The 16,208-nt window shown below is 37.1% G+C and overlaps 5 protein-coding genes across 20 annotated transcripts in view; 2 read left to right on the top strand and 3 right to left on the bottom strand.

Moving 5' to 3' along the window:
• Glut1 (Glucose transporter 1) overlaps positions 1 to 11,447 on the top strand; it is a 29,738-nt gene extending 18,291 nt beyond the window's left edge. For 5 of the 14 annotated variants that reach the window (XM_065316344.1, XM_065316347.1, XM_065316345.1 and 2 more), the window contains 4 exons: positions 3,707 to 3,846; positions 4,183 to 4,212; positions 5,923 to 6,011; positions 6,856 to 7,434. In XM_065316344.1, coding sequence (XP_065172416.1) covers positions 3,707 to 3,846; positions 4,183 to 4,212; positions 5,923 to 6,011; positions 6,856 to 6,974 — 378 coding nt within the window. In that variant the 3' untranslated portion in view covers positions 6,975 to 7,434. Of the gene's footprint in view, positions 1 to 3,690; positions 3,847 to 4,182; positions 5,276 to 5,922; positions 7,435 to 7,651 lie in introns of those variants that run through there. The other 9 variants (XM_065316343.1, XM_065316346.1, XM_065316350.1 and 6 more) reach the window with 4 other exon arrangements.
• LOC135802733 (adult-specific cuticular protein ACP-22-like) lies at positions 153 to 974 on the bottom strand. The gene is made up of 3 exons (XM_065316360.1): positions 919 to 974; positions 622 to 864; positions 153 to 430 (listed from the first exon to the last, which is right to left on the bottom strand). Exons 1-3 carry the CDS (start codon positions 928 to 930, stop codon positions 224 to 226), a joined length of 462 nt encoding a protein of 153 aa, XP_065172432.1. The 5' UTR covers positions 931 to 974; the 3' UTR covers positions 153 to 223.
• Positions 2,265 to 3,233, bottom strand: LOC135802734 (adult-specific cuticular protein ACP-22-like). The gene is made up of 3 exons (XM_065316361.1): positions 2,892 to 3,233; positions 2,632 to 2,820; positions 2,265 to 2,574 (listed from the first exon to the last, which is right to left on the bottom strand). Exons 1-3 carry the CDS (start codon positions 2,904 to 2,906, stop codon positions 2,368 to 2,370), a joined length of 411 nt encoding a protein of 136 aa, XP_065172433.1. The 5' UTR covers positions 2,907 to 3,233; the 3' UTR covers positions 2,265 to 2,367.
• A 213-nt stretch (positions 11,448 to 11,660) lies between the features above and the next one.
• LOC135802710 (uncharacterized) lies at positions 11,661 to 14,056 on the top strand. 2 transcript variants are annotated; one of them, XR_010550605.1, is made up of 4 exons: positions 11,661 to 11,799; positions 11,861 to 12,710; positions 13,228 to 13,529; positions 13,588 to 14,056. XR_010550605.1 is itself a non-coding variant. In XM_065316322.1 (3 exons), exon 2 carries the CDS (start codon positions 11,883 to 11,885, stop codon positions 12,699 to 12,701), a length of 819 nt encoding a protein of 272 aa, XP_065172394.1. In that variant the 5' UTR covers positions 11,661 to 11,799; positions 11,861 to 11,882; the 3' UTR covers positions 12,702 to 12,710; positions 13,228 to 14,056. The 2 variants fall into 2 exon arrangements, 1 of the variants encoding a protein (XP_065172394.1); XM_065316322.1 differs by having other exon boundaries at positions 13,228 to 14,056.
• LOC135802707 (lysophosphatidylserine lipase ABHD12-like) lies at positions 12,705 to 14,796 on the bottom strand. Of its 2 annotated transcripts, none has more exons than XM_065316320.1 (7): positions 14,478 to 14,796; positions 14,197 to 14,350; positions 14,043 to 14,143; positions 13,430 to 13,989; positions 13,216 to 13,377; positions 13,036 to 13,163; positions 12,705 to 12,973 (listed from the first exon to the last, which is right to left on the bottom strand). In XM_065316320.1, exons 2-7 carry the CDS (start codon positions 14,307 to 14,309, stop codon positions 12,895 to 12,897), a joined length of 1,143 nt encoding a protein of 380 aa, XP_065172392.1. In that variant the 5' UTR covers positions 14,310 to 14,350; positions 14,478 to 14,796; the 3' UTR covers positions 12,705 to 12,894. The 2 variants fall into 2 exon arrangements, with proteins under 2 accessions (XP_065172392.1, XP_065172391.1); XM_065316319.1 differs by having other exon boundaries at positions 14,474 to 14,795.
• Positions 14,797 to 16,208: the final 1,412 nt, after the last annotated feature.

Here is a 16,208-nt window from a genome sequence, read left to right on the forward strand (position 1 = left end):
GTAATCTTTTACTAACCGGTATCTGCATGGTTTGGTACCTATAACGCGATTAAGTGCAATTACAGCCCGAAACGGCTTTACAAACAATTTTTTATCATATAAAAGTGTGGATTTTATAGTAGAAAAATAATTTATTATGATATATGGTTTACATTAATCTCCGCTATCAATTTACGTGTAGAAGAGAGGGTCATGGGGGGTTGAGTAGGCTCCTTGAAGAATATTAATATCCGTGCTTGACGTTCTTGACGACGGCGTTGAAGCCGTTGTGCTTGTCGGCGGTGTATTGCACGATGCGCCTGCTGCCGTCCGGTTCAACAACGGTGTACTCGCCCTTGACGGTGTCGCCGTCACTCGTCTCCCATTGGGTCTTAATGTCGTGCGTGTGCAGGTCGTGCACCGAGTAGTCGTAGTGGTAGTTCTTGCCCGGCTGGGAAAAGGGCGCAAAATTATCACAATCAGTCACGAGACTTTATACGACGCGCGCGACAAATGAATTAATTTAAATCACGCCATTAAAATTAATGGCGCAGCATTTTATGAGAGGGCATAATGCACCACGATATTTACGACGGCCATTAGGTGTGGAACCGCGTCATAACCGGAAATGTGTATACTCACATGATGTTCGTCTTCTTCTTTCTTTTCTTCCTCGTGATGTTCTTCAATGTGTGGCTCGGGCTCGTGTTTTTCTTCTTTTTTCTCTTCGTGGTGTATTTCTGGTTCATGATGGTGGATTTCATGGTGATCGACGCTGAGATGATGGCCGTGGAAACCCGAATCGAAATCGCCAAGATGAAAACCGTGGTAACTGCCTCCTTGCGCGTTTCCGGTGAGGAATGTCGCAATGACTGCAAAATAAATCTAAAAACCAAAATTATTTTCTCATTTTTTATCAATTTTAAATTTTTAACTTACGAAGGCAATCATCTTGTTCAAATAGAAGTAGAATTCGGGTTGCGGTTGTTGTGACGTCCACCAAGCGACTGATAAACTCAAACGAATGCGTATTCCATTTATAGCGTTTTTCCTGCATCCACCTGGTGAGCGCAGAATGTCGCAAAGGAGGAGAGGTTCGTTAGTTGATTCTAGTTAGGCACTTCGTTAGTTCACGTCACGTTGATTACCCTGCACCTCTTCTACCAGGAATAGATACTTTCCCTTGATCTTGCTTACGCTTGTGACTTGTCTTTGCTATTTCGTAAAAAACAAACCACCAGTGCGTAAATAAAAAGCATCACAAGTTATTTAGTTGTTAATCTAATGAGGAATTGCTTATGTAACTAATATAAACAGACAATAAGGAAACTCCGACCAAAATTGATTTTTGTTTCATTTATGTTGGACGGAGCACGTGTGCTAATTGTACATGTAGATACGAATTAGAATGCATACACGCCGTGAGGGAAAATGCGAAAATTTCCGTTTCCTAATGTCGGCGCGCTGCAACTTAATCGGTCAGAATAGATTTATGACGGTTGTATAACCAACATATTTGGTACATGTTCAGTTTAGTTCCAGTAAATTACTACATACAATAAAACAAAACAAACATTTCCTAATTACAATATCAAATTAACCTTATGACATTAATTTCAAATTTAATTTTATTACAAATTTCAACATCACACACATAAACTGTATGAAATTAAAATTAAAGTTCTCACCAACTAAAATTTATATAATAGTGTTTCTAACAGATGGTTAATATTGTAATTAAATTTGTATTTGTTTACAATTAGTAAGTGAGAAATTCTCTCACTTTCCATCTCGTTATGTCGTATTTAATGCCCGCATAAAATATCACCTCTTCGGGCACACACTCTCCGCGAATGTGGAGAAATGCAGAGAGTCGTGCAGCAATCAGAGCATGACAAGTGACTGACTGGCTAATCATTAACCAGACAAGCACGAATTAACTATTACTGCATCCATTATGGCGATCACCATTACCCACTTTAAGATTTAGACAAGTAGGCGATTTGTTCTTTGCTGATTTACGTTCAACATTCACGTATGACAACATACGTCTCGTCTACTAATAATAATTGGATCTGTTTTGCCAACTGTAACAAACTATGCGTACAGACAATACAAACAATAGGAAATGATTCGAGCAGAAATAACAAATGGTTTCAATTTTTATTATTAGGTAATGGAATTAGGATTCGTTTCGAAAGATTGAAAAAGTCGGTGATTTTCTTAATAATAGTTTATTTTCAACTGCAAATAATAGTAGTATAACATTCATTCCACTTGAGGTTCTTCATTGTATGATGAGATGATAGATGGGTGTATGTGTGTTGATTGATGCGAGAATTGATGACGCAAAGATGGCACCATCAATAGGAAGATGTGCGAGATTGTTTAGTGATGGTGTTTGTAGGAAACCTTCGCGTTCCAGCCTTGTTTGTGGTCAGCGGTGTATTCAACCACACGGATGGTCTTACCGTCAGGTTCCAACAGACTGTAGGATCCCTTTACCTTATCGCCTTCGCGTTCTTCATGCTTATCCTTGTGGTCGTGGTGTTTGTCATCAGCTACTTTGAATCCATAGTGGTATACTGGGTGGGCCTATTAGAAAAAAAGAATAAAAATATTTTTCTCATAAAAAAATTGGTGAAATTTTACTTTGAAGTGAATTGGATGATCCTTGCTATCGTGACGTTCAATCTTATGATAGGAAGTGGCTTTGTGTCCACCTTCATGACCATGACCATGGAATTCGTATTTGTGACCACCACCTTGGTCGTTGTGGTTTACTTTGTGGCCGTGTCCATCGGGATAGGCCCACGCTACAGCCACAATGGCGAAAAGCAACTGGAAGATTCACATAACCTCAATTATAGACTATTCTTTCTTTTGAATTAATGTGATTGTAGTTTACTTACGCAGATAACTTTCATCTTAAGGCGTGTGGGATGTTGAGATTAGGATACTATCGCACTGGTGAGCAGATCAGCGAGTGATAATAGTTTTCCACGCCGCCTGCGTATTTATACTCGGTGCAACTCCCGAAACGCTTGCATTTTTCATCCAGCTTACTTTCATATCAACTTCTCGCGGGGGCAATAGCCTAAAGTTGATTAACGCCGCGCATTATTAGAATATATTAATCGCATGCAATGCGTACGAAAAATGCATTTCATTTGCTTAACAAGCAGTTTTGTTATATTCTTATCGCGATTTGCAACTATCCAAGACGGCGCAGAGAATTATGTAATCGGCACACGACCGGTAGACCGAGTGAACTGAGATTGTTATTAAATTACGAGCAGATTATGGCATAGCATTATATTATCTAACATAGAAATATGTAAATAATAAGTAAGCGTAGATTGCTTAATTACGGCTGTGATTGCACTGTATTTTAATCTATATCTATTCTCTCCTTTTCTGTTTGGTTTTGGGGCGCGTTTTGACCGAAACGGGACATGGGTCGAAACGTGCATATGTGAGGTTATGATTTACGTACGGTAAGATTTAATGATGATCATCAGGTACTACTACTCTCGCTTGTGACTCTCACACCCCGATCATCCGCTCTCATCCGACGGACATAGCCATACAACGAAAACGCATTTCTATAACATTGTGCCAAGTGTGTGGACTGTTTGTTCTGTCTGTCTCTTATCCCCCCAGATTTTGCTCTGATGATCAAATTATTATAAACTATTGAACAATATTGTTGGCATTCGCATTGCAGAACGCGCTGGAGAACTACACCTTCCTACCGTTCAGCGTGTTCCTCGCCATCTTTTGGATATTCACGTATAAGAAGGTACCCGAGACGAAGAACAAAACGTTCGAGGAGATCCTGGCGATTTTCCGCCACGGCAACGGAAGGTAAGACGCATTTTGCCGTGCCACGCACTCTTCCACCCTCTCGTCTCTCTCACGCTCAGACCGCGCGAGAAGGTAACTAAAGCGACCGTTGGCTACGACCACCTAACCTCACATCTTCACTATCATCAAACGTATCATGTATTCTCGCTCGCAGTTTCGAAACGTATATGTATAATAAGTACATATATATTTTATTATTCAATTAAGGTGATGACGTTTTTTAATAATAGTGCCATGAACATGATAAGTCTTAGACGTTTCTGTTTTGATGCGCAATGCCAATTTTACATGCAGTTGACAAGTAGATTTGTAATGAATTGAATGTGTTGCAATCAGGAACAGTTTTCGGGACAGCAGATTGTACGGGTGAGTTTTCCGACGCGACTGTGACATACAAGCCTACAATCAAAAAAGAAAAGAGAAAACAAAACACAAGCAGGGCATCAGGACGCCTTGTGCACGTTCTATTTTTTTCTTCAATCTAATGTAGCACAATAGACAGTCGCCATCTTGGCGATATCTTTTTCGTTTGTTTTTCTTTCAATTAGCTGTCAATAGCTTTGATCAGCTTTGTTTTTTCTTTGTTGAGTTTTCTATTTCACTATCGCATGGAAGTTGTTTGCATGCGTTGTTGATTTTTGGGACAATCACCAGACAACTTGTACATGTATCTGACATCTATACACAAATAGACCATCAGCATATGTGTGGAAATGCTTTGGTAGCAAAACGAGACCGAAAAAAACGCAGCGTACGGCGAGTGAAATGTGCGTGTGTAACCAAACCAATATGGCGGACGCCACGCAACACGACAGCGTAATGAGCCGACACACACTACGATAATAATTAGTACTTATTTTAATTGATCTTTTACTTTGAACCAATCTAAAATCAAACGCCTTTTACTTTTCATGTCACATTCACACTGGTTTTGATTTTGTTTCATTTTGAGAGTTTTGAGGTTAAGACAATATGTGTGTGTGTAGTGCTGCGCTGTGACCCGTTGCGAATGGGACAGTCTTCGGGCCAGCCTTTTGCATCCATGGTTCTATTGTTCTTGTTCTCGTTCAATACGAAATCACATTAATTGAAGGCGTCGCCGTACATATCGTAACGAGAGAGACGGTTGACCATAAGGGCGTGCCGTTTGCTGTGCCGCCCATGTTGTAAAGGGCGGTGTCATCTTGTTCTGTGTCCAATCTGTATATTTGCTTTGCACACACGCGTGGTAACGCAACACGCACGCGCGGATTAGCAGAGGGTGTCGTGTCCAGTCGCCCACGGAGAGTAGTCAGCAGGCGCGCCCGCCGGTGCTCTCCTGGACCTGGCCCGCCGACTCGCAGCCGATTTAGCACCGCCTCTGAACGCACATCACGCCCCCACATAATTTGCGTTTAAGTGGGCGTGTGCGCGTGGGCGTCCGTAAGGGGTGGGTTCACATTTTCATCTTTCTATGCATTCGTATTATGTTTCCATCTTTATTATACCCTATTTTGTTTTTTGTTTTACGTTTTTTTGTTGATTTTATTCAATTTTTTAGCGAATATGACATGGATGGTGCTTCCACGGTGACGACAACATTGGACAGCCCTACTCATCCTGTCACTCCCACAACACCCAGCGAATCAAAATAAATTCGTTTTGTATTTGATTTTATTACATTTTATGACAATTCGCATTTAATTTTGATTGATACTCCTGACACATTGTTAAAATATCATTTGTCATGAACATCATCACTGTTATCATCATGACCACAACATGTGGCGCCATTTGCGCGTACAATAACTCGTCGCCATGTTGTGTCGGCGTCACTAAACGCACGCCGATTGACACACCGCTTGACACGAAGCACACGTTTTGTTTCACATTTATATCAACAAACAATGAAATTAAAATATTAATTCATAATTATAACGACACAGATTTTGTTTTTATTGATTTCGTTTTAATTTTTGACGTGGATGTATTTTTTTGTTTTCTCTGTGTCTCTTTGTCTCTGTTTCTAAGTGTGCCGCCGGCCGCCCCCCGACCGGACGAGAAATGTAAGCGAAATGCGTGTTGACTATGTTGCAGGAGTATGCTGAACTGCGTCAATGCGCTTGAGGGACATCTACCGGTGGAGCAGGCCGGTTTGGTCCATGGCGAAGAAAAAGGAGATTCATGTAAGGCCTTCTAACCTCACATCCACACTCCTAACCTTAAACTAGCATATAGAGTATATTTGGGCTGATGCAGATTGTGTTGACTACTGCGCATGCGCAGTCATTGCAAACTTAATGTGTGCATGATAATTGTGTGAATGATTGATTAATTATTATTGAATGAATCTTGATTATGCTTGTGTTAAGTATTCTTGATGCCAATTTATATGCCGTGCTAAGTAACTGTACTTAAGTAATGATTAGTTAGTTATTTTTGTCCAGTTTTAAACTTTTCATACTTTGTCATAATTTTATCTTTATCTATTTTTAAATTTATAGTTAAAACTTTTGCATGAGTAAATTTTTAAACAAATTTTTGAAGAATTAGGTGACAAACAATTTGTTAGGTTTTTACAACGATGGGTCATAACCTAAAACGTGGGACCAAATATATTAGGCATGGTTTAGAGGACTTAATCAATTTTTTCTCAAAAGGAATCAAATCTCAAACTAAAAAATTGAACTTTGGACGTTCAAAATCCAATCTTCTCTAATAGGTTCACCTCGACGAAAACAACGCCATCTGACGTTGTCACTTTAAGTTTAAGTCTACAATTCTAACCAAGTTTTTCAACTTTTCTCTCTCACACTTGTCAATTTCTGACATTTGACAGCAGTCAAATATGTTAGCGTTGATGCTAGATGATACCCGAACCTAACCTCAATCTGAAGCTAACGCCAAACCCAAGACGAGAGCGTCAGTTTCACACAACCCGACCACATAAATAATAATCTTGTTTTTGTGTGTGTATGTGTATCTCTTTCGCTCGCTCATCTGTACAAAACATTTGGGACGAAAATCCAGTTGGCAATCCCTTCGATCACAATACGGAGGAGCTACAACTCTTCGATTCGGCGTACTCGGCGAAAAATCTATTCCCGTCACGGGCACACTCAACGTACGCCTTCTATTCGGGCACCTGATAAGCGCCGCCATCGCAAGCGATAAAGTAAGCGCAGATAAGCAACCAACACCTTCATAGCAGCCACTCCACGAACACCACCACCAAAATATGACTACGCACTGAGAAAACCACCTTTTGCACACTAAACTTTAAAACAATTCCGAAACAGTTGATTGGTTTTGTTTTGAAGGATTAGATTGTGCGACATGGACTTCACTATATATTCACATCGATCACCGAGTGATTCTCACTCCTCCAATATTGACATGTACATACACTTGGACAAACTCGACCAAACCAAACAACAAATTGTTAGAGTAGTGTCAAACTGTGCGGGTTGAAAACGAGCACAGTTACGATTAAGTTTTTATTTGACAGGCGGCTAACATGGTTACCACTGGTAAAAGAACTAGTAAGAAGAATCAGCAGGAAATATTAGGGTTTGCATGATAGTAATAAAGTGTAAATTTAAGCCGTAAGATTCAAGTATTAATTATTAAGTAATTAATTAATTAATTAAGCACACCTTATACCGAATAAGCGCGCATGCCGCATGCACTCCCTCGCACCCACCTCTCTCTGATAAAATGTACCTACATCAATTTTATTGGTATGTGTGTGTGTTCCATCTCTAACCTGTGCACGCCTGTCCGCAAGCGGATTAATTAACGTGTGGCGAATTAATTTGTGATGCAGCCGGTTCGGAGCGTTCGTCGGTGCGCGGCGAGTCGGGCGGGCGCGGCCTGCCGCCGCCGCTGCCGCCGCCGCGCTACCCGAACAGCGCCGTCTGACAATGGGAAGGTCTGCACGTCGCCGCGTTCGGTGGCGGCGGCAGTCTGCTGCCGCTGCCTGCGCCCCTCCTGGCGCTTGAAGATCACCTCGTCGAACTGATCACGCAACGCACCAAGGCTTGCGCCACCTATCTACGGCATAGTTTTAAGCGACCGCACCGCCATTAAGAAAAAAAAAAACCTCCTCTCTCTCCTCATCGTTTTTTCTATACTTAATGATATATTATTATAAATCGAAAACCGCAAAACAAACAACCGACGACAAAAACCTATCTTTATTATCTACTACTCACTCAAAACTATAAAGGAATATATCTAGTCGAAACGAAAACGTAAACGTAAATCACGTAATGGGTAAGAGACGTCCGCCATGTTGTATTTCATACAAAATGGCGGCGCGTTGCTGTTTTGTTAAAAAATCTTCCATAAACAAAAAGAAACGAATACCTGTAAGCGCTCGCGGCCTTCAAAACAGAAAACTCACTAACCAAACAAAAATATTAAACCAAAGTGCATCGATCGAGTAATGATTGCGTTATTATTGTTAAACAATGTGTGCACCAAAAGGCGGCCCGAAGACGTTGCAAACACGAACTGAACTTTTAATCCACATTCACACAGATTAACGACACACAAACACACGAAATGAAAAATAAAACTAGTTGATAATAATAACTGTAATAATTTTAGATACGATATAGACGACAAGAGGTTGTAATACTACCAATAGCATCCGAACACGCATTTCATTAATGAAAAAGATTCTAAAATACAAGATGGCGACGACGACGCTGAAATAAAAGCTGATTACACCTTACACACCATTCATATTCATACATTGACACGCATTTTTACGATATAATAGTAACTAATCTTACGTGCATGCAACTCTTGACCTATAAACTTAACCTTCAAAGTTTTGTTCTGTTTTTAACGTATTTTTTATTATCTTTGTAGTATTGATATATTGTGTACATAATTTGTTTTTGCGGCCTACGGAGAAATTTCTGAACATTTTTGGGTGGAAGCAAATTACAATCGGCTTACTTTTTGGAAACTTTTGACATTTTCATCTCATTTCATTCATTTGACTCTGCAAAGAATAAAATTAAACGCGAAGTGTTAAAGATTATTCACTGCCACATAAAAATAATAACTAGCGTTTATTACTTATTAATAAATATGGTATATAAACAAATTGAAATGAAATAGCGTCACGATGATGATATAACGAAGAAAAAATTACCGAAAATACTTGAGCGCACGTTATTGCATTTACCAAAATGATATATTAATGAATTGAGAATTAATTATATAATTAATTGATAACCTAGATAGACAAAAGAGTCGAGAAAATCATATTTATACATACCGCATAAAACAAATCTATCGATATTAAATGACAATTATCTACGATTATAATCAATAGTTTTTGCTCAATAATTTAGAATGCCACTGAAAACCGAATCGAAATTTATTTCATTTAAAGGACGGAATCAAACTAATTAAATCGGCGGTTTTCAGTGACATCGTTTAAATGTTTGTTTAAGTTTTGAATGGTGTTTTATCAATTGTAAGTGGATTGTAAGTGAGGGGGAGAGAGATCAAGCGCAGGCTTCTGTTTAGCGGATGTCCGATCGACGGCGGCGTGCCGATGACCGACGAAGAGATGCGGGGAAAGTGGAAGTTTCCAACACGTACGGCGACGTCCACCACCATTGACAGCGCTGCCGCCACCGACGCCGACGCCGACACGGACGAAAGCAGCTCGTAAAACATCAACACTTAAACAATACTTTTAAAAAGAAATTGAACATTCGTTTGGTTTAAAACTAAAAAATTCTAACCTAAAGTAGCGACGTACGATTTAAGCGCAAAAGTACTACCCCTATAAACAATAGACACGAGTATATCTCATATAACTACGCAGCTATAGTGATTCGAACTATAAACGCGTTTATTAAACTAAACCTACCCTAATTAAAGAAAAAAAAATGAAGCAAAATACGAATACGAATGCGTTGCGACTCTTAATTGTTATAACAAAGAAAAAAATTGTAAAACCAATTGATTGATTAGTATCTAAGCACTGCCATATTGTCGTTGGTTACCTCTGAATAACATTTTTAAATAACTGCAATATTCTATCATTTACAATAGTAACATTTAAGGTTATAAATGGGTTATGGTAATGTGAATAATTTTTGAGGTTAGGTACATTACGATAACTTGTTTATAAGGTTTTTATAGATTGTTTGTGCACAAATTTGTAAGTTTTGTTGTCTTGTTCGAAACTACTGCCGCATTAATGAATATTATTGATAATATTATCCAACATTACTAAGCGATAATAATATTAAATTAAGAGCGGAGAATGCGATGCGAGAGGCGTAGTTTTACCTTTACGATATTGAAATATGTAAAGAAAAAACAAACTCAAATTAATAAGTGCACTGACTTAAAACATAAATATTGATGAAATATATATATAGCTCTACGTAAGAACATAGAATCGAAGTTTAGTTAGAACAATTCGTCAAACAATTTTTATTTAGAGTTAATTTCATTTTTTCACCACAAAAAAAAACGAGAGAAATTCAATAAAATTGAGAACGTATAATCAGTCAAGTCAGTCAATTAGTCGTTGCACACAATTTGATTCTCGAAATATGATAAATTAAAATTGAATGACGATTAAATTCTAATTATATAAACAAAGTTATTGTCGAGTGCGTGGCATTGAAACGTACACGTACACACTTAGTTCACAACTATTGTTGATGGTTGTTGGCCTAAAACAAAAAATAAAAAATAAAAGAAAATGAACGGTATTCAGTATTTGATACTTATATTTAATAATTGAAAACAATTTGCACTTTCCATAAGCAAACCATGAGAGTAAATCGCGGATATTGAGGGATGATGCAAGGAAAGAAAATATTGGAAAAATGGAGCAAGATGATTATTCTAAATGTAAATATTGTTACATACATATAATAATGAAATAAAAATAATAATAATTAATAATCATATACATTATTAATACTAGTAAGGAAAATAATTTTAATACACTCACAGTGTCAGATGAGATGATGCAAATGCATAAAACTAAAAAAAAAAACAACTAAAAATTTTTTCTTCCAAATTTTGCTAAATTAAATTGATTTGTTTTGTAAAAGTCAAAATTTCGGGGAGTACGGATGACGTTCCTCTCTAATCTCCATCACGCGTTGTCTCAATTGTTTTAAGATGTTCATTAATAAATACTGAATTGATTGATCGAGATAATTATAACTATGTAATCGTAATAAGGGTTGTAGCTCTGGTTTTGCCCGATTTTGACGAACGATGGCGATTTGATTAAATTTTAAGAAGCAAAACTGTGAAAATAAACCCAATGAAGAAAATACACACAAAACAAACGAATGAATGGATGACTGTGACACGTTTAACGAATACGAATACAAATCGGTTATTCACTTGGCGTCTTGGCGATTTTTCTTTTGTTGTGATCTCACTTCGTGCGACGATTTTTGAATGCGAGCGAACTGTAATTTATTACATAGCATTATGTATAGATTAATAAAATTATATATTATATTGAATTGACATGGAAATGAATGATTTCGATCATAATATGTAAAACTCATGAGTTTCACTCTCTAAGGAAAATACAAAATGCAATAAATTCTATCTCTATACACTTGATTTCACTATTGCTCTCAATATTAATGCTTTAAATTTTTGAACCTGAAAATGAGTTCCTTTATAAAGTACGTACCTTGTTAACCCTCTTAAAATTCCCATTTATTTTATTATATTTTGTCTTTGCTCATCATTTTCAGATTTGTTTCTTTAATATTTTGAATATTTTTAATTTAAATATCGACGTAAGCGCCTCTATCCCATAACTACAAAAGTAAAGTTTGAAGCGCATTTGTAACGTGCTTGTGACGGTTATTCAACCTCTATCTTTTTACACCAGATTATACCTACTCTACCTCCGTTCTACAATAAACTAAACTCCGTCACAACTCAAGACACAGAGGAAAGGTAAGTTGTAAACATTTATTCATTTACTATTCCCAACATTTATACCAATTTTGAACGTCAGTTTTGTCTGCATTTACCTCAAAATGTCTGGCACAATATTCCTTCCTGAGGAAACAAATGAATCACAAACAATAGAAGAAATGGAAGATGAATTATTCAATCAGAGACTAATCTATCAAATGCTCATAAAAATCAGTAAAGATCCAACTGTGCCGGATAATATAAGAAGTAAAGTACATGAAACAATCATGTTTGCAAACATTCAACAAGTTTCCAATATAAACACACCTGAAGGTTCCCCCAAAACAATTCTTGGTCTGAAGGGTCTTCAATCACCAGATTTTACACATGAAGAACAAAGCATGGTTGTAAAACTTGTGGATGAAAGATTATTAGATTATCTAAAAGAACTTCAAGATAATCAACCTAGAAAAGAAGAAGATGTGTATATTTCTGATGAAATTCTCTTTGAGTCTAGAGAAAATCTACAAAAAACAATGAAATCTTATGCTACTAACTTATTAGAGTATCAGAAGTTGTTAGAGCAAGTGCAAGATTTTCAAGCAAAAAAGTTGCCTGAAATATGCACTGGAAAAGAGAAAGAAACCAAGATGTTGCTGAAGATGAATGAGTCACAAGTTAAATTGATGGAGCACTCAGTTCAGATTCAGATCTGCACAGAGAATGAAGTATGCCTTGATGCATACAAACAGCTGCTGGAAAGTATTAAGTCTGAAAAGGCACAGTATGAGATGGGGATACAACAATTAAAAGAATTAAAGGTAAAATACAAGTTGGCTGACAGCAAAGAGTATCGGGAAGTTTTAAAGGAGTATGTGGACTATCAGACTGCAATTGAAAAGATTCACAGAATGCAGCAACTTATCAATAACAAGTCATAAAGATAACAGGTATATATATATATTTCTCACATTTTTCTACAATTAATTTTAAAATACATAATATATTTATGATTATAACAACAATAGAGATCTTATTTTAAACTAAACGCAACAATTGTATTAAATATGTGCATAGATCTTTCAATAATTTCACTTGGTTTGGTTTGAGAAATGTGGCAGGTCTGAGTTGAGTTTAAACTTTGATTGTGGTGCTTCCACGAGGAATTACGTGTGTTTTATTGTAGTATTCATCACAGATCAAGGTAAAGTTACTAAAAGAAATCATGTTTTGTTAGTGATTTCTCGATAAAAATTTTCTATTGGGAATACTTACGGAATGAATGTCAATAATCTTTTACTTTGCCATATTCTGAAATGGTCAAACTTGTATTTGGCATCAAATTGCACATAAGTTACATTTCCAACATCTTTGGGTCGGTATTCCCTTGCGATCTTGGCCAACTGCAACAAACACAAATAGTAATTGCCTTACGTAAATCGTAATCATTCTTACCTTCTTTCCTAGTGTATATGGTATAATACTGTCATCTTCAGCATGCAGGATCATAATTGGACAAGTTACGTTCAAAATATACTCGTCAGTAGCGAAGAGGAATCCGTTCATTTTCAATGGATGTCTAATAGTTTGGTCAAACCAAGGCAACCAAGCAAAGACCTAAAACATTAACTTTTTTAGAAAATACATGGACAAATTGGATAAAACGTACTCTTCCATAAGGATGTTCAGATATTTCTTCATCCATGCTGGTCATCGGTGCTTCCAAAATTAAACCATGCGGTAGCAATTTCTCTGGTAATCCATTAATGGTGAGTGTACTTAATGGTGTACCTAAAGAATGTCCCCAAACGTAGATCCTCTTACTAGTCAAGCTCCGTACCCATTCGAAAACGTGAATAGCGTCTTCAGCAACATCTTTTTCGCTTAAAATCGCCGGTGTCGAATCGGCGTAATCTCTATAATCGAACGCAACGACATGAAAAAATCGCAACAGAACGTTGTACATCATCAACGGATCTTTGCGACTTTCCCCACTACCGTGGAAATAAATGACTACATCCGCCGTGTTATTTTTTAACGATTGGTCGTAATCGAATTGTGACGGAAATACTGTTTCATTGGGATAAGATGGGAATGCTACAAAGTGCCATACTCCTAAAGATATTGACAGGTTGGAGCGGTCTGTGAAGTCGATATAAAAGTTGCGAAAGAGCACCGTCGGGTGCTCGTCCAACTTCTTGTAATAATTGCGATCGGAGGGCAAACCAACTGAAATATTACCAGATTTTTATGGACACACAACCTTTAAACATTAAACTTACCATTTGTAAACATTGCAAGTCTTTGAATATATACCCAGTGAGCAAAGATGATAGGAAGCAAAATGAATGCAATTATCATAGCAATACATGCTAAACCAATTCTGAAAAAATGTACACTTCAGTATTTTATTTCTTTTAATCAGTTATTACTTACACTGTGATAATAATATAGATAGAAATTAGTCTAATTATTCTTTGATGCTCTTGTAATCCATGATTTGTGGCTCTTTCAATGATATCCAAGGAACTTGAACACTTTTCTGGCATATTCACATCTGTTTGTGTTGACAGAAGCGTCGTCCTGTTATCTGCCTATAAATTATAGTATAATGAAACAAAAAATGCAATCAATAAAGGTAGATATTAGGTAGACATCTAGATAAGTAAGATAAGTCTTATCTAAACTTAAAAATTTATGTTCACAAGTTCACTTGCCTCTGGTTTTGAAGTCATTAGTTTGTTGTTTTCATCCATTACTCATTTTTACATAAATTAGTTTAATTTGAATATCTTGGCATAAATATAAATTAATGAGTATTTTTCACTGGTGAGTTTTTAGTTGAGAATCAGAGAATTTATACTTATATACACTAAAATATTGCACTTCAACCTGAATAGGTCTATACAGGTAGTTATGTTATTATGTTATATCACATTGTAGCGATTCCATCGTGAATGGAAATAATAACAAGAATTTTTCAATCAAAACATATCTCAAGGTTATGTAGATAATGACATATTTGGTTCACGTGCGCAACGGTAGATAGCGCTAGAGATACTACAAGTTGATTTAGAGCAAATATTTGTTTTTACAGGTTATAAAGTTTGAGCTTATTGATTATGAAAATTGGTGATATTATTATTTAATAGATAGTACAATACATGGTAGTTTTAAAGTAAATATTATATTTATTTTAACAAAAAGCAGTTACTAGTAAGTAAGTAGTATTATTTTATAACTTGTATTAGTTTTTAAAGATTCTTGTGCTGTATTTTAATCTGTTTTTATTGGAATGGTATCAGTCATACTTAAATTTAATCGCACCTATAAAAATGTATTGTTTATATTTATTATTTAGAGCAATTTTGGGTTGATCTAGGCAACATATTGATTTATTCCTGTAATAAATTAATACACGCTTAACGAATTTGCATTGGACGGCATTTAACACAGAACATAAATTGCCATCGTTAAAAATATTAATGTTTGACACGTTTTTCGATATATATTGTTTGCTCTGCATCGCCAGTCCACACGTTCCATTGTTAATTGTGATTTACATATTTTCAACGAGTTTGTGTAAATAAAATACAAATGTTTTCATTTGCTATTTTATTGCGAGCGAACAAAAAGTGCAATTTTCGAATTGCACGAAGCATAATCCCCCATTTTTTACGCGCACGCCATAAATATTTATGAGCATTTGATAAGGTGGCATTCGGCGAATGCAATCTTTAATTAGAGCATGAAACTCGGGCGCCACGCTTGGCACGGAGCGGGCGAACGGGCCGAATGTTGATGTTATCATTCCATTTCTGCCATATCCCAAGCGTGCCGTTTGCCCGAGAGCAGCTTCTTGCTGCGATCGCGATACAGCAACTCTCTCGCCGCTGTTGCTTCGTTTCCACTCGCACACTCCTGCTGCAATCTGGCTGCACGGCAGCAGTCGAAAAGTGGGCTATCCCAGCCCTTTTACAACTTCATACGCGCTCGCTATATTTTGGCATCAGACGTGAAAACGTAACAAAACAGCTTAAACTGATACCGGACGGAAAGTGCCGTCACATACAGAGTATTCGCACACAAAAAAGAACAACAAACAAGCGTTTGACGTTAATATTTTAGTCATGTGGAGACATTCGGTATAATCAACGTTTATGTTGACATAAAACTTCCAGCTGGAAGATAACGCAAGTTTGTTTCGCCTGAATCTGAAAAGAACAGGGTTCGGGGAGAGTCGGTACATCGGCTGACCATGAAAAATTTAATCTAGAATTCCCGTTGAAACTGTCGGATCCAATTCGGCATTCGAAAGCTATCAAGTGCCGGGACTCCAGGGCTCCGGGGCTTGGTCCAGCGGGAATCGCCATCCCCCAGTCCCGGAATCACATATGTGACAAGTGATGTGGGGATGACGGCCGGCGAGTTGTAAAAACTGAGTGCTT

This window comes from Atheta coriaria, unplaced genomic scaffold (genome assembly GCF_025399875.1).
Source record: "Atheta coriaria isolate IRGN ID8LTWV9N9 unplaced genomic scaffold, Caltech_Dcor_3.1 hic_scaffold_47_pilon, whole genome shotgun sequence".
Classification (NCBI taxonomy): domain Eukaryota; kingdom Metazoa; phylum Arthropoda; class Insecta; order Coleoptera; family Staphylinidae; genus Dalotia; species Dalotia coriaria.

Excerpts from the sequence above, each read along its gene's own strand:
- LOC135802710 (XM_065316322.1), top strand. The coding sequence starts at position 11,883 with ATGTCTGGCACAATATTCCTTCCTGAGGAAACAAATGAATCACAAACA.
- LOC135802733 (XM_065316360.1), bottom strand. Across the intron at positions 431-621 it reads AAGAAGAAGACGAACATCAT|CCGGGCAAGAACTACCACTA; the intron begins GTGAGTATACAC and ends CCCTTTTCCCAG.
- LOC135802734 (XM_065316361.1), bottom strand. Across the intron at positions 2,575-2,631 it reads ATCATCCAATTCACTTCAAA|GCCCACCCAGTATACCACTA; the intron begins GTAAAATTTCAC and ends TTTTTCTAATAG.
- LOC135802707 (XM_065316319.1), bottom strand. The coding sequence starts at position 14,516 with ATGGATGAAAACAACAAACTAATGACTTCAAAACCAGAGGCAA. Across the intron at positions 13,378-13,429 it reads CTGAACATCCTTATGGAAGA|GTCTTTGCTTGGTTGCCTTG; the intron begins GTACGTTTTATC and ends TTAATGTTTTAG. Across the intron at positions 13,164-13,215 it reads CATATACACTAGGAAAGAAG|TTGGCCAAGATCGCAAGGGA; the intron begins GTAAGAATGATT and ends TGTTTGTTGCAG.